We start from the raw sequence: 27017 nt of genomic DNA on the forward strand, positions 1-27017 counted from the left end.
GTAAAGTAGCGCAGGACATTGACAGAGTGTCTCCATACAAACTTCCCCGTCTGCCGCGGACAGCCGCACACATAAGGTGGGGAAGTTAATGGGACAAGTTAACAAGGGGTGACTTTCTGAGGTGCTTTTGTCACAACAAGGGATCTCTGATATGTCCGGGGGCACACTAAAAATGCATGTCACAGGAAGCCTAAATTTGATATCTGACACGTTGTATGAAATTACTTTACGGGCATCTTGCGGCAATTTCTGAGATGTACCTTGTCCAGAGAGTTGCCCTTGTCGTTGTGCTTCTCGGACAGGCTGTTGCCAGAATCAGTGCTGATGAGTGAGCCGCGGGAGTCTGCGTGGCGCACGGAGTTGATGTTGGGGGTTGACGACGTGTGAGGTGAAGCTGCCAAAAACAAAAAGGAGCAGTTTTATATTAATGTAAAACCCAAATGTTATACATGTTTTCCATTTCCCAGCATCGTCTGTCCACTCACAGGTGCCAGAGATGACTCCAAAAACATCTTTGTGCAAGCTGGTGTCCAGAAAGGTGCTGGATCTGGGAGGTGTCATCAATACGTTGGTATGAAGTGAATCTTCTCTTCCATTCTGAGGAAAAACAACAGTATAATGGACACAGACTCACATACTATATGAGGTACGTACGTAAGGAAAACCACTAGGTTTAAGTCTTGGCTGAAAACATTTTAAGAAAATTATATATGATGCAGCTAGAAAACAAATGAATATATGTATGGCTCTATATTTTTCACGTTTTATGTTATGACTATGTTTTTCCTTCTCTTTGTGTATTTTATATTTGTTTGGGTTTGGGTATGGATGTCAGGAGGTAGGATTGCGTGATGTTTTCATGTCTCTCTTCATTTATCTTGTGAATGAAAGGTAGATGGAATATTAAAAAGACGCCACTAGGTGGCTCCCTTACATTGTTGGAGTGGCTGTTGGTGAATGGGGAGACTTCCTTCACATTCAGCCTGTTGACGTTCTCTTGGAGGAGACCAAACAAGGGAAAGTACAGGGTGGCCAACCTGGCCTGCTGGCTCTGAAAACACATAAATCATCTCAAAGAGTGTCTCGAGATCACACACGTCCGACACTGAAGGAAAGTGGAAATGAAAGAGATGGAGGTAAGAGGGCACTGCTTACTTTGGAGGTGTAGCGGTCATCAAATGTGTGCTTTATCATCAGATTCTTCAGCACATGGATGGCTATCTGGCGAATCTCCCTGAACTCCTGCAGAGCTGCACTGACCTCCCTGAGCAGCAGTCCGACCAGGAAGTGGTTCTTGCAGAAGTCATCCGTCAGTGAATAATCCATCTGGAGATCTGAGTGGAGGAAGAAGAGGATGAAGAAATTAGGATTGGCTGACAGAGAAGTGAGTGAAGGATGTGAATAGAGATGAAGTCACACACAATGAGAGTACATTGTTATTCAATATCAATCAGACACAATTCAATTAACAACAAGACAACAGGAAAGCTTGGACAGAATACAGATCGTTGACACCGTTAAAGCTTGGAAATCTCCCTCGCTGACAAATTATTGTTGTTGACTTCAAACAGAAAAGCTTGGCATTTATGTTTTTTGTTGTTTATGATTGGTATTGATGCAGACTGTGTGACTGAGCGGCTGCTCCACAACAGACAACAGTGATCATTGTTGAAACAGACAAACAGGATTAAAGCTTATGATTGAGCTTTCAGGACTCCCTCGAAAAAAAGATTTTAAAATCGCAATGAGAAAAATCTGGTAAAATAAAAGTTAAATTAAAAAAAGCTGTTCACAGCAACACCAAATTGCACAAAGACTCCCCTAAATGGCTGTAATCAAGTTAAACACAATGTTTTAACTACTTTAATCTTTTTAAAACCTGCATTTTCTTTTAGCATGCAATCATTAAAAGGATCCGATTCTTTAGAAATGACAGTAGATAACGTGTCTTTTGGAATTATAGTCATAAATCCCAAACCACTTCAAGACAGAAAAAAAAAAAAATACTTGCACACATAACTCACCCACATCTGCACAAAGAGCCAATCTCAGCTTCTATACTCGCATACCGCCGCAAATAATAAAACAGTATAATCTCTATGTACAGTGTCTTCAAAAAGATAGATATACAATCATGCTACATCGACCAGGATGCAGCAATAGTGGAATATAACCGATTGAGTTCAGAATTTGGAGCAAATCATTTTACCCATTCTGGTCACGGTTGAATGATTAGATCAAAGTCTGCTCTTGGGATGACATGCAAGCAGCACACCCTTGCCACCTACCTACTAGATTATCACACGACTCCACCGCATCATTTGGAGATAATAAAGCTAATTGAGGAACACGAAAAAAGTGCTTTCTGTAGAATAAAAAAAGACTGCTACATTAACAGAAAGCCTATTTGAATTACACTACAATAAGGCTTGGTACTTGATCGAGAGGTAAAGTTGATGATCTCCTCACCTTGAAATCTCAGTATTCTTCCCTTTCCAAATGGCATGGGCAGGTTTAAGGGGACGTAGTGCTCGTGGTAGCACACGACACGTAGGAACTCAAACCTGAACTCAAACAGCGTCTGCATTAGGAAATGACAGAAAGCAGAGCAGCAGCTTAAACACAACGCTCGTCAAAAACATACTTGGAGCACAGCCTGATATCCTCCATCAGGACACTTTTTGTTTGTATAAATGCTTCTACTGTTTTGATCATGCACCTTTGAGTCTCCAGGCATAAAACAGTTGATGTAGTTGTTGATCTGCTTGAACATAAAGCCTCTGTCCATCAGGTTGAAACAGCGCTACAGAAGGATGGGGAAAAGAAAATAAGTCTTAAGTGTATACTTGAATACAGACGGTGCTCTCAAACACCATGACGGTAACTGTGGCTCCTGACCTTGATGAAGACCGCCAGACTGTGGTTGGCATTCCTGGCAGCATCTAGGTTGTCTTTATATTTCTGAGTGATGTGTGGCATCATCATGTTGACCAGCGTCTCCACAGTGTGATGGAAGGATGCTGAGAAGCGCTGATTCCTGGACAGCTGTAGGACGCAGCATGGACGTTTGTACAAATGTTATTACACAGAATAACACACCGCATTTTAAAAGGGTTGAAGGTGATATTCTTAATTAGTTTCATGATGAAAAAATATCCCATGAAAAGACCAAAATCTACAATGCATGAATAACATTGTTTTTATAACCAAAGCCTCATATAGCTTATTCTTCTGTGCCACAAAAACACATCAACGAGCCACACTGTTGCATGTGGACCATGTTCCTTCATTACATATTGTTGGTTTTGGTCTTTTTGCGTGATTTGGTGACAATAGCAAAAATATAGCATATCCCCAGCCTTGGACTTTAACTGAAACAGTTTCTAGAGTGGCGTGACCCACTCTTGTGGAGCGTTTACTTGGAGGTTAAACACAGGGATGTGGTTGCTTATGGGGTATGAACAAATGCAGCCAATTAAACTGCAGAGCAGTGTGGGACAGACTGTGGATACATCCTACTTTGACTGTGGTGCTGCGGCTGTCCACAAGACCTGGCATGTTGTAACCACAGCGAGGAGCCTAAGCTGGTGAAAAGCACCCCTGAGTCAAACACAAATGTTGCGGCAGACTTACCTTCACTTTACAGCTCTCAATCAAGTACTGAGCCATGGACTTGACTAAGGCTTCAAAGAAATACCAGGAGTACTGCAGGGCAGACAAACATCAATCAGAGAACAATAAAGAGGAAATTCATGGCAGTTATAATCATACACCGTGTAATCCTTTAAAAAAGTACAACTATATCACCTTGAGGAGCTTGTTACTCGTGAGGAAGTCTGTGGAAGGCTTCAAGATAGCGGTCATGGCTTTAGCCAGCTCCTCATGCACTGATCGGGTGGTGGCGGACGTTTGTGGCTCAGTCTTGAATACAAACTGTACCAGACACATGCAGAGATAACTATGAGTACAGGCACACAATAATATAGATATTGAGTTGTTTCATGTGGCTTGTGAATTTTACCTTCACATAGGATCTCAGGTGGTGCTCCAAACCCTCCTCGTGGCACTGTGCAACAATGTGAATCATGACTCTAAAAGGAAACAATGGAAAAGGGAAAGCATGTCGGAGGAGGCATCTTTTATTAACAGTTATTTACTTTGTGTTTGTTTTAAATTATTCCCACAAAGTTCTTGCATGCCAGAAAGTCCTAATGACAGATATGTCGTATAAATAAAAAATAAAAAAATCATGCAAATCATCATTTTAAAAATAATTGTAAACTCTACCGAGTTCTCTTTTATACATAAATGCTGAAAATGTAATATTTCCAATTCTATGTAAACTTGTTTATCATCATTTACATGACATTACTTGAATTTTAAGCTAAAGTCAGGGATCGTCCAGAGGAAACCTGCCTGGTGACGTTGACTGCCACGTCCTCTTGGGTGGCACTGGTTAGCACCCTAAACAGCTGATTCAGTGTGGTGGGCAGGAACTTGATCATCACATGGCTCTCCATGGCATGCAGACTCTGAAGGTAAAACATCACAGACATTTGTTTATGTAGAATTTGACTGCATGGCCCTACATGTATAATGAGGAGAATACATGTGGAAAACAGAGACAACACCTTCTTTCGTTACTCAAACAAGCAAAGAGCACAGAAGCCTACCAATAACAACATGTTGGAGGAAAAAACACTGTGCAAATCACCCACAACGTATGCTTAAATTGGCTGGAACATGGCAGAGTGTAGGTACTGGTACATTTTGCCCTGTACAGGAAACTAACACCCTGCCAAGTAATTTGGCGAGCTGCCAGTCAACATGGCCGAGCTGCTGTTTGACCCTCTGGCTATTGTTCGTGTTCACTGCTGTGTATACATTAGAACCCAAGAGTGTCAATGTCTGCCTGGGGAAGAGTGAACTGAGATTCCCATGAACTGGAATAAGAGTGATTGATGGAAAAAGTGAAACAGAACCAAAGAAAAGAGTGGAAAAAGTATCAAGCCAACAAGAGGTTGATATTTGACAAATTTACTGGTATCGGCCTAATCGTTGCAGTTAAGGAACAACTAAACCCTGTATGAATGTCAATCGAAATAGCTCTTCACAAACTGTCCAGAAGAATGCACTGTTGGAAAGCTACAGCACAGCGCCCAGCATTGATCACATCCATGTGATTCAGCTCTAGCCAAGCGTGACTGTCTACGGTTCCACGGTGAGTATGAGCTCCGGTTAGCTTGCAAGATAATACAGAGAAGTTACAGACATGAAAACATGTCTGACAAATACCTTCAGGTATCCAAAAATAAGGCTCTCATTTAATTCTGTTCAGACTTGAATCCCAATCCTTTATGTATACAGTATATGCAATGACTGAAATATAGACTGTATGTCAACATTGTGTATTATGGTTCAAATATGACTCAGTGTACGTACAGCCATTACTAGCCAATTAGTTAATCGACAATAAAGACAATGTCTACACATTCTTGTTAGAAATAAACAATATGAAGGAAAACATATATAATTTTTTAGGATACATATATATATATATATATATATTTAATATATAATAATAAAAATGAATGTGAATTAGAAAAATGTTACTTACATATAATCTTAACAAATGAATTGAACAAAAAGCATTTTGTAACATTACTTGGCATGTATTAAAGTCAGTATCTGTAGTGAATCCCTTGATTTTATACTCATTGTTTTACCTTCAGGTATTTAACAAGTTCTCCTCCGGACACCTTGGGTGCAGGTGCGCTGCTCTGACAGTGATGAAAGAAATTGTGCAAATGTTGATCCTATGAGAGACACAAAGAAGGTCAGGCTACAGAAGTTCATTCCACAAAGCTGAGTTTTAATGAAACCACATCGCAACTTCAGATTTGACAAAAAAAAGAAGAAAGAAAAGGGTTGCAGATGAATCAGCACTACAACTATTACCAACAGTTTGTTAAAACAAAAACAAACCTGAGTGTAGACAGTGGAAACGAGGTGAGTGGACACCTTAAATATCGGCTTGCCTCCATCCACCCATTTGACTTCAGGGACAGAATGCTGTAATACAGAGAAAAAGCAATAATAAGTCTCAATAATTCAGTAACCATTCTGCAGGAAATCCAAGTCATGATGTTTATAAATATGCCCCTTTGTTGCAAGCTTTCATATCCCATTAAAAGTCAAGTTTTCATATTGTGGGTTGTGGCTTTTGGCTTGACGTTTATTTACATATTCATTTAAAAACAGCTTTGCACTAAAGATTGAGAAAGAGAGGACAGCACTGAAGCAGTGATGGCTTGGCTTCATCTACTCAGAGTTTAACAATGTGGGGATGCAATCTACCTTGCCGGCTCCCTCCTGACAGTTGAGGTATCCAGCAGGCAGGTTGGCAGCCACAGGGATCTGACTCTCATTCATGGTCACCCGGCCATCTTTCAGCAGGGGGAGCCAGGCGTAACCCACTGAGAGCAGAGAAAGAGGCAAAGACAGTCAGCTAAGAGCCGGATGCTTCAAGCCAGTAAGAATATACAAAATACATATATCTTTTAGTTATGCGATTGTGAATCAGTGTCACCTTGAGTCTCAACCAGGTCTCTCCTTTTGGTGCTGGCCTTGCTGTTGCTGTCACAGCTGACGTGGTGGAAGGTGAAGAGCAGATGATGTTTCTCGTGGAGCTGGGTTGGCAGCTCAATCTTAAACTAAGGAATAAGAGCACAAATAAAAACACAGTCAGTGATTGTCTTGACTCACCTTTTCCGTTTAAAGACATTTGATGCAGTGCGTCTTACCTCATCGTAGAATTCGGGGTTGTGCTGGTGATGTAACACTGCAGCAAAGGCATTTTTGGTAAACAAGGGTCCTCCAGGTCGGCCATAGATGCACTGTGGAATGACAGCAATAGTTAGTGGGCTCTTGTGACGGGAGGGGCTTTCCTTTGGGGATTTGGAAGCACTTCCAGGAAAGATTTGAGTTTACCTTTAGTGAAACTGCCTCTTCTTCATCCGAGTCCTTGAACTCAATGCAGACAGCTATGTTTCTAGCCTGAGGGCAGACAAGGAGTCAAATTAACCCAGTTAGCCAAACCATGAGAAAAAAGTGCCGTAGCTTCAGACCACGATAATTTAATTTAGGGTAGTAACACTGCGCAATAAAAGTTTGAGATACCTTTGTGAATGACTTTTGGCTGTCGTATTTCAAGTTCTTCGGGTAGACATAGATGTGATTGTTGTAGATGGTGAAAGGCTGAGAACATTTGGCTATGCACGGCACAAACTCCTCCACTTCAAAGAAGATGTTGGTCTTCTCACTGACATCAAACTGCTTCACAGGAATGTAGGATGAGGTAACACAATCTATATACAGAAGCAGGAGGGAGGGAGACCAAATAAACACTCTGCTCTGAGCAGCTTTCATCTCTCACGTTGGCTGCACAGAGCAAATTTAGAGGCCTTACTTGTCAAGTCGGGGGCTACATTGTCAATGGTAACATCAAGGTTTCCTAGGATTACAGGCAGCTTGGCCATCTTCTCTGGCCTGGGGAAAGGGAAATAAATTACAGTCAAGCCGTAGCTATCATCTAGAAATGGTATATACACACACACACCACATTCATATGTGAGCAAACATCTTATTTTTAAAACTGACCAGCCTTTTCCAGTACAACCTATAGGAACATATTTTCCACATTTGCCTTTCCAGAACATCTGCAAGACTACTCAGACAATGGATAATACAGAGCACTCATAGAAGCGTTACTAACTTTCTGAAATCGGCGAGCAGTTTGAGCACATCGTCATTGGATAGCTTGTTGTTGTCCTGTCTGTACAGAGCTGAGAAACGAGCACTTTTGTCAAGCGTCCCTGAAGCGTCTTTAAACAACGGCCTGCAAGAAGTAAAAGAAGAGTCAGGAACATTTCTATTATCCTGAACGCACATGTATGAACTGTTTGAATGAGCGAAAGTACTTGGATGATAAAGTTTCATTTGACAAAGGAAAGACTATTTACAGTCTAGGGCTGCATCTCCCAATTATTTCCATAATTGATTAATCCATTAATTAATCTATTAAGCCCAAAGTGACATCCTAAAAAAGATTTACACTAATAAAAAACAGAGAAAGGAGCAAATGTTTATATTGTTGAAGCGGACAGAAGACAGAACAGACACTTAAAAATCTTCATTATTAAAAAAGATAAAGTACCTTGCTGCCCAGGCAAAAGGCATCCTGTACTGGCCTAACCGGCAACATGCCAGCTTGGCATTTTTCAGGACCTTCTGTGCCACCTAGTGTAAAACAGGAACACAGTGTGAGTTGAGCTTCATCGCACAACCGCATTTGTACAGCCAAAGTCAATGCTTGTGTTGAGCAACTGGTCGGCGCTTGAAAACAAGGACGATTATCTGTGCATAATGTAGAATAATCTGGTGGAATCTGCTGAGTCCGGGGGAACGTGCTGCCTCGTGCAGAGGACGATGAAGGTTCACGGGTGGGTCAGTACCTTGGTGGAGTCTGAACTCTTCATGTAGGGCTCGGCACAGTGGTTGATTCCCCCCTGAAGCACCTTCTCTATGCGAGCCACCAGGAAGATATCTGGATGGGGGCATGTTACCGAGAACACTCCCTGTGGAGACGGTGAAAACGTTAGAATTTTCTCAATGTTAAACATGTATTTGACATCTGAAATGATAGATCTGAATATGAAACAAGATACACATTTGAACGGGGGAGTCGTTGAGCAAACACAGACATTCATACCCCCCTCAGGATGCATCGTAATAGCTTTGGTGATCCCCTGACTTTTCCTCTAACGCCATCATCATGTCTACGACCAAATACCTGCAAAACTAATTCCGCTCAAAACATTCTCATCAGCCTCAGCTTAACTCTGTGTTTAGAGCTGATTAGCAAAAAAAGATGGTACACGTGGTAAACATTATACCAGCTAAACATCAGCATGTTTGCATCGTTGTTAGCATGCTGACGTTAGCACTTAGCTCAAAGCACCACTGTGAACAGTGCAGCTTCACAGAGACACTGGCATGACTGTAGTCTTATTTGTTTTCTTACCGATGTCATTTTGTTTTGAGGTATGCTTTTCTGTATTTTTACCTGTCTTGGATACTGCATGGCTGCCTCGGGCACTCCATGGACCAATCGTTGCCCCTCTGGGTGGGTGTCCCCTCCCCCGTTCATATACTGACTGGTGTTACTGGGCACCATGCCCCTTACAGAGAGGTGGTTTAAGTCCACGTGGAAGTCAGAGGAGATCTTCCTGCCGCTCTGGATGTCGAACAGTGACAGGGTGACATAAAATGGCTCCACCTGGAGAAGAAGGTCAGTACTGTAACAATTCTGCATTGGACAGATGATGCTGAGGATGGTTTCAACTTGTGCATTTCGTCAACCAGTCTGCATAATCAGGCAACCAAACTGTTGTTAACGAGATAATTACTACATTACAACTACTTTCGGGACAGGGGTAAAGAGTCCACTTAAATGGGTGCTTCAGCAGGACTCTGACAGCAAATGTAATGCATCACTCAACCCTCTTATTCAGCCATCCTAAATAATTAACAACACTACAGGCAACGTGCACAGTGCAAAATAAGGACACTTTAAACAAAATAAAAAAATACAGATAAAACTACTAAAATTAAGTCATCTCAATGAAAATAAATGTAAAAACAAAAAAAAAACCTACATATTCACAAAGATAAATGTCATCTTACAGTACTTAAAGATGCACCAACAGAGAGAGCTGGTTGAACACGATTCAAAGTGTGTGTGCGTGTCATGTCAGTGTGGAGTCTTGTTAACTGACTCTTTAATAGACAGTTTCTGTTCGGAGGGACAGCAGGACATCAGGCTCCATTATACAGATTGCTCGCCATGACTGAGCCTGGTGCCTAGTTGCTATGCCAACAAGAGTCCTTCAGCAGCTCGAATAATGACGGGAGTCAATGCGGCCGCTCTACAACAACGTCTCATCTGTCTTCAGGCAGCTGGATAATGATATTTCAGTTATTTAGGGCCTCGTGTGTCTTACGTTTGTGGTTGGTCCCTCCTCGTTCTCGGCCACGCAGCTTTGCAGGTTGAACGAGAGGTCATTGCAGTTCACCAGGACACGCTTGCCAAACTTCTCCTCAAACTGCTTCACATCCGGCTCTATTCCTGAGAAATCTAGTTTCTGAAGACAGCACGATGGAAGTTAGCACATTTCATTAGGAAGTGTTGGGTGTGACCTCATTACCGCATGGAAATATGTGAACTAAAATGAGCTTTACATGTAATTACCTGTGTGTCAGGGTCCAGCGTGAACAACTTCAATCTGATCTCGTTCCTCATCCTAGACTCGATATCTCGTGCGCTCTGAGGAGGGGAAAGGCATTTTTCGAAATTCAAACCACATACCGTCTGAAACATGAGAAAATCCAGTCAGTTGGTTTTATCAGGTGGTACAAGCATTCACTTCAGTGCAGCACACTGTAACCTGTCAAACTGTTTCCCCGTTAACTGATACAACCAGTTTCCATGCACATATGGCCTTGTTATTGCGTGGCACTCGGCAATGTAACAGCATGAGAAGCTGAAAAAACCCCCAAAAAACGTCTGCCGCCTGTAAGTCATCAGTCAGTAAATCATTTGAAAAATGTTTCTATCCTAAAAAAATCTTTATACTCTTGATGCATGTGTCATTATGCCAAAGCAAGAGTCAGCTTTTTCCATTACTGCATATTTGCAGTGTTGTTTTTTGGGATGAAACGCAATGACAAGAGGTCTGTGTTTAATGTCAAATCAGATCCACAAAAACAAATGAATGACTGAGAAATTAGGTGTGTAACCAGCATCTCTTAAATCTAAATCCAAGCCACATGTTTGTGGCTAAAGAGGCCCTCTTCCTTACAACTTCAATGAAAGTATGACCTACCTGAAAGCTGTCCATGCTGCCTGAGGAACTGTCGGACTTTCCAAGATCATCATCTAGAGGGAAATGGAAGAAATCATTGGATGCAGGCCACAGATAGTTGAGCATAAACAAAACACCCCCCCCCCCCCCCCTGCATTGTTAAACACCCTTAATTGCTTACTGACATGTCAAAGATCAGTAAACAGTCATTTTAACTGTACAGGAATCAGTAGGATTGAGATGAAGATACAGCAGGTCTTAATGGCATATTTATTAAAGCTCAGAGTTCTCCTCAAGAAGAATCGTGTTTTTTCCTCTCATGCACAGCGTGATTAATAAAACCTGAGGAGTTAGGGAAGATTAGTGGAGCATTTTGTGCAGAGGCATTCAAACTCTTTCCTCCGTGGCTTAAGCCTCCTATGAGACAGGAGGGGAGTATTAAAGGCCTGGGTGGTCTGGTATCATATCCCTACGCTACACTACAGCGCCAGGAAGAAGTAGAGCATTGAGAGGATGATGGTGTGAATGATCCTCAGGTACATACAGTACCCCAGAGTACAAAAACTGATAATGATGAGTGGATTTACTGGATCTTCATGTGTGGGTGATAATTATTTTAGATAGAACAACTGAAGGTATTTTTCATCTTAGTGCTTAGTTTAAAAAATATTACAATGGTAGCTATTCTAATCAACTGCATTCATTAAAAAGTGAAGATGGTTTATACAACTAAAACAAATTATTTTCATTTAAGATTATCCTGTTAAGAATTTTCATGATGTATTGTTTCACCTGTAAAATATTTGTGAAAACTGTCCAACACAATTTCCCAAACCCCAGGCTGACGTCCTTAAATGTCTTGTTTTGTCTGAACAACAGTCTAAAGCCTAAAGATATTCAGTTAACAATCAGAAGACTAAGAAAAACAGTCAAATCTAAAGTGTCAATCCGAAATTCTGGTTGATTTAGAATTTCTATTTGAGATAAAACAATAGAATTGTACTAGAGTTTAGCAGTCTGGAGTCTTTTTCTTGATACATGAGCTTTATCTTTTCAGATTTGTGTGCATAGTTCCAGTTAATGCGTCTGTACAATAGAGAAAAACTGTAATACAGCATTTTTTTTCCAGGATGTTGCCACAGACACCCAGTTCGTAATATTACAAAGAAATCTAAATATTGCAGCACTTTCATCAGTGGCACATTTGCTCGAATCACAATTGTGTAACCTCCTGTGCCGATAGATAGGGACTTAACTGACATTTATTCAAATGAAAATCTTCAAAATTGTCATTAAGAAGCTGGAACTGAACAATTTTTCTTAAAAACTGAAATGAAAAAAATTAATTGATTAAGAAAATAGTTGCAAATTATCTTTCTGTTGGTTAACTTATCAATTAAGTGGATGATTGTTGCAGCTCTACAAATTGAAAACAGCAAGCACAGTAGAGACCTTGTTGTCTGGACTCTTACCCATAACTTTAAGGAGCAAAACACTTATATTATTCACATATTTTTGCCAGCGCGACCACACAAAAGCTGCTTTTGTCTGATATATTTTAGTCTGCATAAATCATTTCTCATCATGGACTTGGATAATATTTTGACAAAATAATATTCCATTTCATATTTGCTGGAAAAATATGGACCGACAGACGAACACACACCATCGTGAATGTCTCCATTCCTCTTCTCCTGCATGGCAATCTCAAAGCTGCTGTGCAAGATCTTGTTGAGTGTGTTGATCCAATCCTCCATCTCTCCTTCACTGTCTGAGGCCAGCAGGTAGGTGCTCTTATCCTGCATCTTCAGCTCAAAAGCAAACCGCCGAACCTTGTTGTTCTGCTGCCACACAAAGAAGAATAGGAGGAGGATGAACAACGTATGAAGAGTCAAACTTGAAAGATCAAAGTCTTTTTGTTGTCAAAAAAAGGTAGGTTTCATGGTTTCCAAGTGTGTTGGTATCTGATATTGAATGATTCATTAAATACGTTTAGTTTTTCACATTTGAAAATCAAATATCCAACTGTGGACATGGCAGGGCTGAAGGAACGTTTCATCTTGCTATCCAAAGCTAACATCTAACAACTGCCAGCTCATCAGAAGGCTGTAGGTTCTTAGTTTTATGATCTAAATCGTAGCTGGATCCACTTTATTTCTACCACTTCCCTTTAGTTTGAGCCTGCAAAAACATAAAATAACAATATTTTGGAGTAAAAATGACTGCTCCAAAGATCACAGTTTTGGAAAGAGATGGGAGGCTAAACCCAGATTTAATTTAACTTCCACAGAAAGCAAAAGGACAATGAGAGTTAGGGAGAGACAGATTATTTCCATCTGCGTAACAAAGCCTGAAGCTCTGCCAGGACCACAGCAGAGACTTCTCTAAAGTGAGATGGAGCTGCTGAGTGAAGTCAACAGAAAATGAGCTGGATCTGCAGCACCGAACTATGACCTCAATGATGTCACTATCCAATCTGGGCTTTTCTTTATTACAGCCCATTCAGAGCCTATAAAAGCTGATTCAGCTGCTGATACATAGCGTTATAATAAAGTATTCAAACTGTATTCATTTTGTTAAATATGGAAGTCATCTCATTGTTGTCAGCAGTCAGTGGACTGTTATGCTGTGGTTATCACTGTAGCTGGCCTGCGATGTTGAAACAGCAGAGTGGGAGTGATAGGGAGGGAGACAGGCTGGGGGAAAAAAACAAGAGTCTTGATAAACAGACTTAATCATCAGATAGGTCGGGAGGACCGTTCTCCGTCTTCTGGACAACAAAGCTGCACACCCCCCCTCAGGGAAATGACTGGGAAAACCAGTCAAAATCATTTCTTAGATATTGTTAGCAGCTGTATTCTTAGAACAGTGAAGACAAGAAGAATTGTGTTGAAAGGAGCAAAGAAAACCCACAAACCACAATTATCTGTCGTCTTTTTTAGCACTTTTGCTCCATGTTATTACACTACAGGGTCCGCTGATCACCTCATTAATATGTGGCAAATGCTTTGTGTGTTTAAGCATATGTTGGCGTCTCAACAAAGCGCAGGAGCAGCTTGAGGCTCAGTATGATGTCAATCCACATGTCATTACAGCTGCAGAGTTAAACATCTGCAGTTCCACTCACAGAGCACTGGTGGAGTCTCAGTCACATGATCATTGAGACTTCAACAGAGCAGAAAACTCATCAACTGTATGTGATCTACAAGAGGCTGCGCATTGCTGAATGACTGCAGTAAGTTAATCCCCAACAGAATGGTTTATTGATTAAAGCACCGGCTCTGTATCATAATCAATGTACAACCCACTGAATCACGACATATTTTGAGGGCATCTCCTAAATTGGAGTATTTTCACTGAAAACAAACTAGAGGGATGGAGATGAACGCTGGTATGGGCCCCCTGGGGGGGGGGGGGGGGGGGGGGGGCACTGATAAACACTCCAAAAATCTAAAAGCATTCAAACACCATGTATTACCGTCTCCTCCTTCTACATTGTGGCCTGATAACTCTCCCCCTCAACACATGATAGGAATCAGACAGTCCTGGAAAATCACTCAACCGATCGATGCCAGCTGGGTGCTTCATCACTAATATCTGTTTCTTTCCATCTATTGAGATGGTAGACAAATGATGATGATGCACCCCAGTGAGTCTTGGCCTACACTCAGATGCATGCACGTGGCATTGATCGTGAGGCCGATGGAAAGTGCAGGGAAGTGAGTCCTCAGCATTCACCTTGTTTCACCAGCTGAGAGTCAGCAGTAAAGCATGACCTCGGGGAGGAGGGAGCTCAGGTTTCAGGGAAATGAACAGCATAGGGTCTCTCAGATACTTTTCAGCAGCAGCCCATCGATGTCAGAGAAATTTGTGGTGAAATTTTGCCTGTTGTTTGACTGAAGCTTACGTTTTACCCTGCATGTTGGAAAATACGTTTACTGGGAAAAGAATTGTGAAGAGGAAGTAGCCTTGTCCGTATTCTCACTGTATTTCCAGCAAATGACATTTTCATTTCCATGATGTACCAGGCCACGGGATATCCCTTTTGGCAAAGCAGGCAATGGTTTATTCAGGGTCATCGCAGTTCAACGATCACTGCCTTCATGCCAAAGATACTTATTTTAGATTGTACCTGAACAACACCCATGCAGGAGTCCAAGAAAATGGTTCCTTTGGGCTCTTTGGAGATCTTCTCATCCTTGTAGAAGTTTAAATTATGAGAGCCGTCCCCTAGCTGAGTTAGATGGAAATATCTCCTCTTGAACGACTGGAAAAAAAGAAAAGACATAACTTTTAATTATTGGGAAAATAAATACAATGTTTTGGTCATAACATTCAAGTCCTTTACACCTTCTGCATGAAACTGTATACAGCCAGTAATAACAATTCCTTTCTTTAAAAAGGCAATGACTAAACCAATAGATAGATATAGAAAAAGATAGAATTGTCTTATGCTGTACAGATTGTAAAGTCCTTTGAAGTATTGTGGGTGCAACCAATGCTTATTTAAATCTGTCAATACTTTTCCTAATTATTATTAATTCAACTTGTCTGTGAAATATCAGAAAACTTAAAAAAATGCCCATCATAACTTCCAAGAGCCAAAGGGTCACATCTTCAAATTGCCAAAAGCCACATATATTTAGTTTGCTATCTAATAAGACAAAGTAAAGCAGCAAAATGTCAGGACCTGGAACCAGCAAATGTTCGGCATTTGTGCTTGAAAAGTGACTCAAACACTTAACCTGTCAAACTAGCTGCCTGTTGATCGAATAATCAATTAATTGACTGATGGTTTCAGTTTTAAATGTCCCCACTGTCTCACCCTCATGGTGACGCTGATGGCATTATTTATGTTGCCTTTATACAGCCAGCCATGTTTGGAAATCCCGCCTTTCTGGGATCCTAGGGAGGCCGTATCCTGCAGGAGACAAAGACACAAGATGAGACAATTTAATACACACTGCAAGGGAAAAAGCCATGTAATCTATCATTGGTTCTGTAACATATACACAAATGTACCAGTGGAGTGAAATCATTAACAACAATTCAAATTCTATTAATGTTGAAACAAACAATACTTAAATTTGGGCAAATTATGGAGTAATTACAGCAAAACTCCATCTCCTGTTTCCAAGAAATTGTCAAAATCAGTGGATACGTTGAAAAAACGCACGACTAAATGGCAGAGCTGGCAGATTTTGCCCAAAGAAGAATGGGACTTTATTTGGATATTTATGTAGCGAGTCATCATATCTTGATATCATATCCCAGATGACATTAACACACCCTGCCAAAGCCTCGCCTTACTGTGCAGAAAACCTTTGATGTTGTGGTTTGAGGCGACACAGAGCAGAACCCGATGCAGGTCTGTCTCCGTCCAAACAAGCAGGGAGAGGGACATTAAACAAACCATGACCGTTAAACAAAATAAACATCTCCCTCCTCCCAGCAGATACATGACACGAGGAACATAATCATCTCACACTCGTAAGGCGAGTAGCATGAGATCACACACAAAGCCTCCGTGATCCAACAGCTATCGCGATCTGTAGAAATAAACCAATAAGGGAGTAAAGAAGGAAGATGAGATCTCTGTCGTCCTTTAGATCAGCCCTGTCATTTACAGTTACACTTCCTGACTTTACAAGACTACAAGTGAGGAACTGTATCCCTGACAATTTCACACAATGCGAAAAGTGAATGGTCTTTCAAGATGTCCTCATTCTGGTCCAGCACCACTTTTTCTCTCAGTATAATAAAGCTAAAGGGGGATTTTAAAAGTGCAAGCAGTAATTTGGATATTTTCAACGTGCCTTGTGTGGAGTGATCTAAAACGCATCTGGAAAGGTTCGGTGCCCGTTTATCCCCGTCAATGTCTAGACAACGTTCACCGGTCCACAGAGAGGCAGACAAATCACGGGATCATTCTCTCTGAACTCCAGAGAACTAAAAAAATAATAATAACCAAACCAAACATTACGAAACTCCAAAGAGTTTTCAGGCAAAGAGAAGGCAAACCAAATCTCACAACCAAAAGTTGCATGTGGTCCAAAACACACAACCATAAAAAAAAGAGATGATGAGTTCAGATCCTTTTCTTTCATCTGCACAAACAACCTCCCAGTTAAAAGAAAGTCCTGTTGTGTCAGAGGTGAGGCTGAGCAGGACAGACTACGACCCATGAAGACCTGCCAAAAGCTTCCACAGTCACAGTCACAGTAAACTAATACGCAGGGAAAAGAGACACTTTGTGGTGTTGTTTTCTAAAAACCTAAAAGCTCCTAACTGTGTACTTCTGCTAATACTGAAGCACATTTTGTTTGCTATAGGAGGCACAATTTGACATATCAGGTGAGGAGAGTAGGTCAGGATCATCATCATACATCTTGTGAGGGTGCGTGACCTTATAGTATGTTAGATAACATTTCAGCCACAGCTCCTCTCTTAAGACTCAAATCAGCCTTTCCAAAGATAACAAACACTCATTTAAAAAAACACACACACACCCACTCGTCATAACGGAATTAGAGAGGGGATGAAAAGATCTAAATGTTACCTAAAATAATTATTGTGTAAAAAAAAAGAGGCCGTTTTGAGACATTGTGTGCCAGCAAAAGTAGTTAAGTCTAATTACACTTAATTCTTTCCATTAAATGCAGCTATTAGACACAAAACTACCCTTTATCTCTTTAACAGCCATAATGAGAACAGGAAAGGCAAAACTGATGACTGGAATAAGACACATTTAGCGGCATGAAGGTTTCTTTTCTGGGCGAGGCTTCTGGTAAGATGTGATCCTGCGTTAAAAAAGAAGTCTAGAAACGCTGCAAATAGACATACTTCATTACTCTGAGGTGTTGATTGGATTGTTTTTGGCAAATCAAAGGATGAAAACTCTAGACATAGAAATAACTCATAGACTCACCTCATCTTTGTCGACATCCTCATCCACTTCAAACACATGGACAGCCAGTTTATCGGGCCTGGACACTTTGCTGTAAAATAATAGATCGTCATGAAAAGGTTAACATAGTGTGTACGAACAGATCACTACAGGTCAAGGTAACTGCATAGTCTGGTACTGTACAGGCAACTTAAAGGAGCAGTGTGTAGGGTTGGGCGGCATCTAGCGGTGAGGTTGCAGATTGCAACAAACTGAACTTCTGTGTAACAGCAAGCGCCAAGGAGAACTACGTTGGTCGACGCAAAAACTCGAATGGCCCTTATCAGCTACTGTAGAAACATGGCCGGCGGTTCCGTGAAGAGGACCCGCTCCGTATGTAGACACACACGGATTCCAAGGTAACGAAAACACAATTGATGTCTTTCAGGTGACTACACACTAAAGACAACATATCATATTACATTTCTGCTAATAGATCCCATTAATGCTCCACACTGTTCCTTTAACCAAAATATCTGCATTTCTCTGAATTTTAAAAGAAAATATCGTTTTTTAATCCAACAAATTTATCGGACAGCTTTTGCTACTAGTTACTTAACACACAAGCTTGTATATATATATATATATATATATATATATATAGGGACACTCTTCTACTTTTGATACACTTTTCTGCTCGCACTTGAATTCTTAGCACTTGGCGTTTAACAGCATTGTTCAGGATATTCATGGCAGATTGTGTTTTGCTTTAATTTCAGTTCACTCTGAAAATCTTTCTTGCACATGTGGTCTGAAGAGGTGCGACTGAGATGTGATTTTTCTTCATGTTTTCTTCATTTTCTTTGAATAAGTTTGCAGCTGTCTCCAGAGGGTCCGAAAAAGGGCAGGAACTCAGCAAAAGCAAATTCCAGGACTGTTGAAAAGCAGCAGTTGACTGTTCATGGAAACTTTGCTGAGGTGCAAACTGCCTGCTGGTAAATACAAATGTGCCAAAGGTAAGACTCACGTCATGGAGTATTGTTCTAACTTCCCCAGACTGAGAGACAGAACGTTTGAGATCATAAGGTCATTGTCAACTCATATTCCAACATGTTGGTAGTAAAATAGATAGTCTTTGAGGAAAAGGCTGGACCTGATGACACAATCTCCGGACAATGAGGGTGGTTTCCACAGTGACTGCACGCACGCAGGAATTATTCAATGCACCGTAAAAAGGAAACAGTCTTTTGTTGCAGGGAAATAACAATTATTTACACTCTGCGTTTCCTTGTAATTAAGTCACAACAGCATTTTGTCAAAAGGAGGAAACAAAACGGAGACAGTTTTTCTCGGTGAACTGAAAACACAACAAATTGTGAGTGACTGTGTATGCACTGTGTATTTTAGGTTACCACATTACCTCTGTGTATATATTGTACAGTAATCCTGAGGTTTTCAACTGAAGACTTACTTTGGAAGCTGTCGAAAGTCTGCAGAATAGTCCTCATACTTGTAGTTGACGACATGCCAGTCAGATTTGTAGGTCTTAATGCACTGAGAAGACAATGAAAACAAATTAAAGAGCACTATAACAGACTGCACAGTGTGTCAACTTTATAAAACACAGAGTACAGCGGTACTTTAGGGATGTGTCAACGTGTCAGAATGTGTCAAAAGAACTAGTGTTTAGTTAGGAAGAATGAAAACAAATTAAAAATGTGGTGCTTTGTGTATATGCTGTGTGTATTCACGCACGAGGAATGGCAGCGTAACTTCATTGATTATTTCAGAAGCTACGGTTTAGTTCTGTTTCCTCTGCCAAGTTTATAACTAGTAAGTTTTGCTGCTTAAGTGTCCCACTCAGTGACTTACTGAGCACGCTTCAGGGTTTATAGCTGATCCGTGCATCGCTATTGTTCGACCATCTGACTAGCACTTCAGTTGAAGTATACTGTCACCAAGAGCACGCCACTGATTGACACACTGTCAGTCTCCCAATGGACTGTTTTCAAAAATACAAATCGATGCATCAGAACCAGAGATATCTTCTCTTTTCCTTCCTTGTCAAAAGCTGGCGCCTGCATTACCCACACTGCAACTAAACCGGCCACAGTTCGGTCAGAGATTTGTGGTGTGTTATGCTAGCAGCATCTAGTGTCGTGACGTGCAGTTTTCTGGTAAGTTAATTTTCTTTCTTCTTTTTCAAACTTGTAGTCTTCAGGCAAAACTGACACAGAAACATTTAAACCTATCCACAAGATGAAATACTTTCAGAAAGTGTATAATTGTTGATGAATAAAATACAGTGGCTGACAACATATTTTCTTACAGCTGTTTTTATTTACAAGAAGCATAATCAAAATACAATGGTTGTTTTGTACAACGATTAAAGCCTCTGTGCATGGTCAGTGTACAGTTTAACCATTCCTTAACACAAACTGGGAGGGAGTGTTACTCTATCTGCCTTCACTTGGAAAGGAGACATCTGTTCATTGTTAGTCAGCGATAGGAGCAGCTCACTGGTATCTATTCTGCAGAACTACGTGCCGTTTACAAGAATTGCCCCGGCAGGGAGATGAAATGCAACCTGATCAGGAGAGCGATGGGAAACAGAGAGGCTCCTGCTGGGCTGATCCCCACAGCTGCCCTGGTGATGTCACACAACACTTGACTGGAACTTTTAGTATCTGTATGACTTCAGAAAAGGCTCCCTAAAACACTGACTTTGACCTGGAAGGTGAATTACCGCCAGCCAGCTCTGGTTTAAAAAAGACAGTAAAAGAAGTGTGCATGTGCCGGATGGTAAAACACTGTAAACGTTAGCAGATGAAACCCTCTCTCATTTTTCGAGCAACAACTGGAAATAATTCACAATATATTTTTTCAGTTCCACTGCCATTATATTACTAAACATTATTATTCTGTGTCGTGGTCTTTTGCTGCAGTTTGACAGCTGATATGCTCAAGACTCAGCACATAAAGACAGCACTATAAACCAACACTGACAGACGATAACCAGAAGTTTGATAAACTTGCGGATTGTGAAAATTAATTGCACTTTATTGTTCCTGCGGCCTCTGGCATTAATAGATAATACTGAGGAAATACAGTACAAATAGTCCAGTTCTCTGTAATCCAGCAATCCAGCAATGATCTGTATAATGAGTCCGAACACCATTTACGCAACCATTTCTATTCAAAGTTAGATTAATGTAGCTGAAATGAAGAGGTTTCATGATGTGATGTAGCTTGCTGCTATTATTAGGCCACAAATTCGGTAATGACTCACATTAGTGTCAATATTCTGCTGTAATTTGTCTGTGTGGTTTACGTGCAAGGGATGTACTTTCCTATCCACTTCCTAACCCCATGTACCCGATTAACAGTACAGGACATTTTCTGCAATTAAATAAACCGTCTATACTTGTGCAATCAGTTATAGTACATAAAGTGCTTTATGTTTTTATTTGTATTAATTCCAACCTGCACAAAATTCCTATCACGATTATAAAAACGACACAGTCTTGAATTTACCTGCAGATTTCAACTTTAATGTCCATCAAGCTACTTAATGTTGCCAATTGTTAAGTTCTGTGGAAGTACTGCTCCTGAAGATTGCCAAAATGACCCATAAGTTTACACTGAAGTTAAATAAAAGCTGTTATTTTATTTGATAGCAACATCCCAGATATCCCAGCTATGTAAATATTGTTAGGTGGCATTTGTTTAACAACTTAGAATTTCAACAACTATGCTTCTTCAGGACTGTGTAAGTGTGGCTTGATCATATGTGATTGACATCGGTCTGGTATCCAGATTTTGATTCAAAATTTAGCTAAATGTAAATACATGACATCACATTTTTTCCTCTCCCCACTTCAGACAAAAACACAAATACAGAAATCTCTAATGTGAAATAACCAAAACTGGCAGGAGAATGTTATGTTTGTGTAGGACCCCATCGCTAAAGCTAAGGAGTTGATTAATAAAATGTGCTTTCAGGGCTTTCAAATCAGCTTACCTCTTGGACAAACAGACTCTGGGCCTCCCTCTCTGCATTTTCAGGCAATGTAGGGTAGAGAGTTCTGCCTTGCCGCCTCAAAGTTGAAATCTGCAAAACAAAGCAATGGTTCAATTCAACAAGAGCAACAGAGCGAGGAAATCACAACAAACATGACAACATTGTAAAAGTGAAAACAAAATGTGGAAGACATTGCTCGAGCTGGACACCCAGTATTACAGTTTGTGGTCTCAGCTGGACACTCCCTCTGCTCCTGGTGGTCTTTTAAATATTTTTCTACGTTTGAGTAAGGACTGATGTGTTTCTGAGGGTTCAAAGGGGCAGTATGTGAGGGAGGCAGCATGCTTGTCCATGCTGCTCAGCTCCAGGAACCACAGACACACCCTGAGCCTGGCTCTCTGCCACTGTTGTACAGCTGCACACTCTGAGCAATCAGCATCTCAGCACCTCTAACACCTCGTTTAAGCCTTTCAGTAATGACCAACAGGTTTACTGTGCACCGTAGCCAAGCAGCAGTTTCACAGCAGAACAAGAAAGCTAAGGTAAAAGCCTACTTCAACAAGACGTGTCGACAGCCATCTAGCTGCTCTGACATCTCTTAATCATTGTTATAGACAACCAACCAATAAGTCAGTCTTAGCTCAATGTAAAAAGCTGGAGCTCTATTTAAACATGTAAAATACTGCTTTGTGCAACAACATCACCATCAGGTCTTAGCAGGAGGATTAATTCAAAAATAAAGTGCATTTGACCACAAATAATCCCTTCGAGCGAGAGTGATATGAATACAACCATTAAGTGAAGCAGTTCAGTTGACTGAGTTAAAAGTAAATAAGTGAATCGTGGCTTTGCACGAGTCAAATGCTTGTCGGCTGTGTTTTTATGATGAGATGGATGCGGAGAAAACCTTTATTATATTTTCCCCAACACATTTTTATTGAAATGAAAAGCGATTTGAGCAGAAATATGTTCCATGTATGTTAGTTTACGATTCAATTGACCACGGAGCTAATCAAATGAAAGTACTTTGACCATAGTGTGTATATCTAATGAAGAAAAAACACGAGTTAAGATTTTGTCTCATATGATAACCAGTCAACTGTGTTTATAATACCATAATATCACTGTATCCAATTCAATGGTGGATCAACAGAAAATTAATCACTTACTAACTGATGATTGTAAAATTCATCGGAATCATTTTTTAGGAAAAATACCAAATATTCTCTCTCAAAGGAGGGTTTTCTGCTTCTCTCCTTCTTTCTCTTTATGCCATTATAAACTAAATACTTTTGGACTGCTACGCACATTTTTTTTTTTACTGTTTTCTGACATTTTATAGATTGAATAATCAATTTATTAAATAAAGAATATTAAACAGAATAATATATAATGTCAAAAGTGGCATCTCTCTCAGTTGCTGTCCACCTGAATGACCTTGTATTTGACTGAGCGTTAGTCGCGTAAACTACGACGAATTCCACACCAAGCTCGCATTTTCGAACCCGAGGTCTCCCCTTCCTCTCCGCTAGCCAGGTTTCCTGCAGGGCAGATGATAATCTTTACAATCCAAGCAGCAGAAATAAACAGGCAAGGAGGTAAGAGGGAGCCAGGAAGTTTGGAACAGGAAGCATTTAATTGGGCTACGAGTCGCCAGGGAGAACCAGGAGATTCTCTGGTGAAATAAGCCCAAAATTAGCACTGGATAGCCTAACCCGAGTGTGCCTCAAGACATCACCACCTCAGCAGTGGTTTCATAATTACTAAGTTAAAACTGATGCCGTGGATATTCTCTATTTTTGTTATTGTCAACAAATCCCACGGGAAGACCATTAGCTAAATGCTAAATTTTCCCAATGACAATGCTAACATGCTGATGTTTGGTTGGTATAATACTTTACATGTTCAACATCTGACTTTATTGTGTTAGCATGCTAACATTTGCTAATTAGCAATAACCATAAAGTACTACTGGAATGTCATTAGTTTTGCAAGTATTTAGTCAAAAACTAAATTCTAAATTAAGAGCATATTTATTGCCTCCACGCAGCTCTAAACATGGCAACGGCTGAGCCTACTCCTTACAGTTAAAGGTGCTCAATTCGCTAACAGTGCAAACAATGGCAACAGTGCTGACAGAGCCAATAGTGTTTACCTGAGGGGGAACTGGAGGGTGGGTGCTACACTTCCACGCCAAAAGAGGTGGACCATCTATATAGCCATGCTGATAGTGTGGCTAGTAAAAGTTTTGTTCAGAATAATAAAAATATAGAACATCGCCAGCCTTATCCTTCAAAGATATGGAAACTGTTAAGTAAAAGAAAAATAATAATATCCTGATCTGTGGGCTTTACGGAGGGGATGGGCCCAGACCCCAGGGAAGGAAGGGCCCCCTCCTTGTAATCCTTGACAAATTTCTCCAGAAACCTTGCAGAGAGAGCACAGGCACATAACTGGGTTTTGCCAACAGCTTCCAGATCAAAACCAGATGGCGATGATATAAACACTGGCTCACAAAAGGCCAGTACCAACACATGACTTTTGATGTGCAAGTAGGGATAAGATAAGGTAGAGAGACCTGCCCGTGGTTTCTATTAATGAGAAACAAACAAAAACAGGATTTATACAAAAAATAACATAAAGAGGAGCTTCTGCCCGTTTTAGACTGGATTCATCACCAATTAACACTGTATACTTAGTACTGTTTGTATGAATATTGAGTATACTGGCTTTACCTCATTTCACTAAACGCACCAAAAGTTGAAAAGGCCTCGACACTGAAGCTGATTAAAACCTTGCTCAAGTCCGGGGCGGTGGAAACAGATGTTAGCTTCAATCACTGTGCCTGTGGTGTTCTTTCGTCAGAATCACCTGTCAGCCCCTGACAACGTACTGTTTGTGTGTAAAGCTGGTATGTTATGTTCACAGCAGCAGGCTGGAGGAGCATGACACAAGAGCAGACAAAGCCAAGGCTGTCCCACTGTCACTGAGCACCCAGCTGCCAGGCCTCTGTACACTGTAACCAATAGCTTTAAAAAGCGCCAAACCCAAAGTTAGAAACACTTTCTATTTACAGTGTTTTTTTCTATTCCACACAGCCATCTTCTCCAGTACAGTGACTGGAAGGATTCTTCACCCAGAATACATTTAAGTTTCCAGTACACATTTAACCTGCAACACAGGTGATCTGGGTTAGATAGTGGTTTTAAAATAAGTAGAGCAATTATTGATCTCCACATGGGATATTGAGGTTGCATTAGAGTTACATACAAGTATAAGAATAGAAGTAAAAATATTAACTACACAAGAGCAATTAAAGACAAAATTATGAAAAGTGACAATGGTTTGCTTAATAGCAGGGCGTCAGCAAATCTAGAATGTTATCAATGTGTACACCACAATAATATATAATGTGATTCAGTAATAATAATAATAATAATAATAATATCGTAGATTATGTTAGGTGCAATATTAGCTGCAATGTAATAATAATACTGGTAATAATAATACAAACATAATTTAGTATAATATACTGCAGCAGTATAATAGTAATATAATAACAGTAGAATATCAAATGTAAAATAGTATGGCATAGTATAGTACAGTATAGTAGTGAAGTATAATATAGTAGAATAATATAGTAATTGTTTAGACTTCTACAAGCATCACTTTTAAAGTAAAAATCTGTTCTCACATAAGACCGTCCCATATAATGTAGATCACAAAATCGTTTTATTATTGTAAAAAATGTATTTTAGTTGCATGGTAATGAATTTAAAAGGACAGATTGATTTGAAAAGTCTGGTGCATTCAAGTGCTCTCATATAAACAAAGCTTCTTTTTTTTTTTTTTAAATCTAGCAACTAAGAAAATAATACAATTTGTTGCTGTTTGCTGTCTGACTCATATCATACTAAAGTATGCAAGTATTGCAACATTTTTTGTACAATATTTGGGGATTTTACTGTAGTGAAAGGAAGATTTTTGGAAATCGCTGACTGTCCTTAGTGTCTTACAGTGAAAATCAATATATAGCTCCTCCATCTATACGACTATGACATTGAGAATTGCCTCAGATTTACAGGTTAAGCAGCAGGTGAAAGGAATTCAAAAGGATGCAATTTAATGTGCATCAATTAGAATACTTTTTTAAATTCACATGATGGAATATAGCTTTTATAAAACATCTGTATCCCTCTTAAATGACTGTAATGTAATGTACTGTCTTAAGTTGCCATTCAGCTCCAACAATAAAATACTATGAAAGTTCCACTGGACCGTGAGACAGAGCGTCAGGGTCAGATTTGAGGATATGCGGCACATCTCATTGCTGCTGTTGGTAAGAACATCTTTCAATCAGGTCTCATTTCCTGAAGTACCAGCACTGGGCCAGATTTCCATTTTAGATTTTCCATCCTCACCGTGGAAAGTGTGGGAGAGCGTACGTCCTGTACAATGTGGCTGGAGATAACACTTGCTCTGTCACAACATTAGAGACAGAATGAGCCAATTAAACAGAGGGCCCCTGACTCCTCTCTCTCTCTTGCTACAGCATGGAAGGACGTAAACAAAAACAAAACCCCTGTGAATGACCCCACCCTGTACTCACAGCACTAGACACGCCTGGGTCAAAGGAAAAGACAAATACAACAAAGAAAACACACCAGTGGGCGGGTAAATAAGGAATTTTGGACAGCTATTAATTATTATGTAGTGGATTTCTTTTCACCCAAAGTGAAAACCACAGTGGTAACATGAGCAGCCGCACTGGAAGTCAAAGCTCTGACTATGACAGTGTTATTACCACTCCTTAAGCTCCACACCACCACTAACTTTACATCGCTTCCCTAAAATCTTCTCCTCAAACTTTCTCCAAACCAAAACAATCCCAGCTACAATAACCAAGGCATTTACTACAGTGAGGCTTTTGCAGCAGTTTTTTTTTCGGGTGTGGATGTGACTTGCATGCATGAAAGGGACGTGAAACTCACCTCAAAGTCCTCCAGGGGGAACTGCAGCATGTCTCTGAGGACATCACTGAGGATTTGCGTCTTCTTCTGCACCAGCACATTTTCATAGTCCAGCGGCTCAATCACCTTCGGCTTAACCTGGAAAACACAGACGGAGCACTCTATGACCGGGGCATTTGATGTAAGTTCACAAGTACTGGTAGCTCTAACACTACGGT

General features: G+C 40.4%; 1 protein-coding gene across 18 annotated transcripts in view; it reads right to left on the reverse strand.

Moving 5' to 3' along the window:
- The window catches only part of zmp:0000001200 (dedicator of cytokinesis protein 9), a 71873-nt gene that overhangs the window by 13076 nt on the left and 31780 nt on the right, over positions 1–27017 (reverse strand). For 10 of the 18 annotated variants that reach the window (XM_031858411.1, XM_031858404.1, XM_031858401.1 and 7 more), the window contains exons 2-34: positions 26821–26937; positions 21830–21919; positions 19280–19362; positions 17851–17920; positions 15748–15843; positions 15055–15189; positions 12589–12763; positions 10944–10996; positions 10310–10384; positions 10062–10202; positions 9125–9337; positions 8514–8636; positions 8216–8298; positions 7775–7897; positions 7469–7548; positions 7180–7367; positions 6991–7056; positions 6804–6896; positions 6590–6713; positions 6358–6476; positions 5986–6072; positions 5727–5816; positions 4417–4532; positions 4022–4091; positions 3808–3933; positions 3634–3705; positions 2899–3045; positions 2720–2803; positions 2470–2581; positions 1156–1334; positions 935–1051; positions 486–597; positions 261–394 (exon numbers count right to left, since the gene is read on the reverse strand). In XM_031858411.1, coding sequence (XP_031714271.1) covers positions 261–394; positions 486–597; positions 935–1051; positions 1156–1334; positions 2470–2581; positions 2720–2803; positions 2899–3045; positions 3634–3705; positions 3808–3933; positions 4022–4091; positions 4417–4532; positions 5727–5816; positions 5986–6072; positions 6358–6476; positions 6590–6713; positions 6804–6896; positions 6991–7056; positions 7180–7367; positions 7469–7548; positions 7775–7897; positions 8216–8298; positions 8514–8636; positions 9125–9337; positions 10062–10202; positions 10310–10384; positions 10944–10996; positions 12589–12763; positions 15055–15189; positions 15748–15843; positions 17851–17920; positions 19280–19362; positions 21830–21919; positions 26821–26937 — 3693 coding nt within the window. Of the gene's footprint in view, positions 1–260; positions 395–485; positions 598–934; positions 1052–1155; positions 1335–2469; positions 2582–2719; positions 2804–2898; positions 3046–3633; positions 3706–3807; positions 3934–4021; positions 4092–4416; positions 4533–5726; positions 5817–5985; positions 6073–6357; positions 6477–6589; positions 6714–6803; positions 6897–6990; positions 7057–7179; positions 7368–7468; positions 7549–7774; positions 7898–8215; positions 8299–8513; positions 8637–9124; positions 9338–10061; positions 10203–10309; positions 10385–10943; positions 10997–12588; positions 12767–15054; positions 15190–15747; positions 15844–17850; positions 17921–19279; positions 19363–21829; positions 21920–26820; positions 26938–27017 lie in introns of all 18 variants that reach the window. The other 8 variants (XM_031858399.1, XM_031858407.1, XM_031858406.1 and 5 more) reach the window with 1 other exon arrangement.

Source organism: Anarrhichthys ocellatus, unplaced genomic scaffold (genome assembly GCF_004355925.1).
Source record: "Anarrhichthys ocellatus isolate YVR2014 unplaced genomic scaffold, GSC_Weel_1.0 scaffold20, whole genome shotgun sequence".
In the NCBI taxonomy this organism is placed as follows: domain Eukaryota; kingdom Metazoa; phylum Chordata; class Actinopteri; order Perciformes; family Anarhichadidae; genus Anarrhichthys; species Anarrhichthys ocellatus.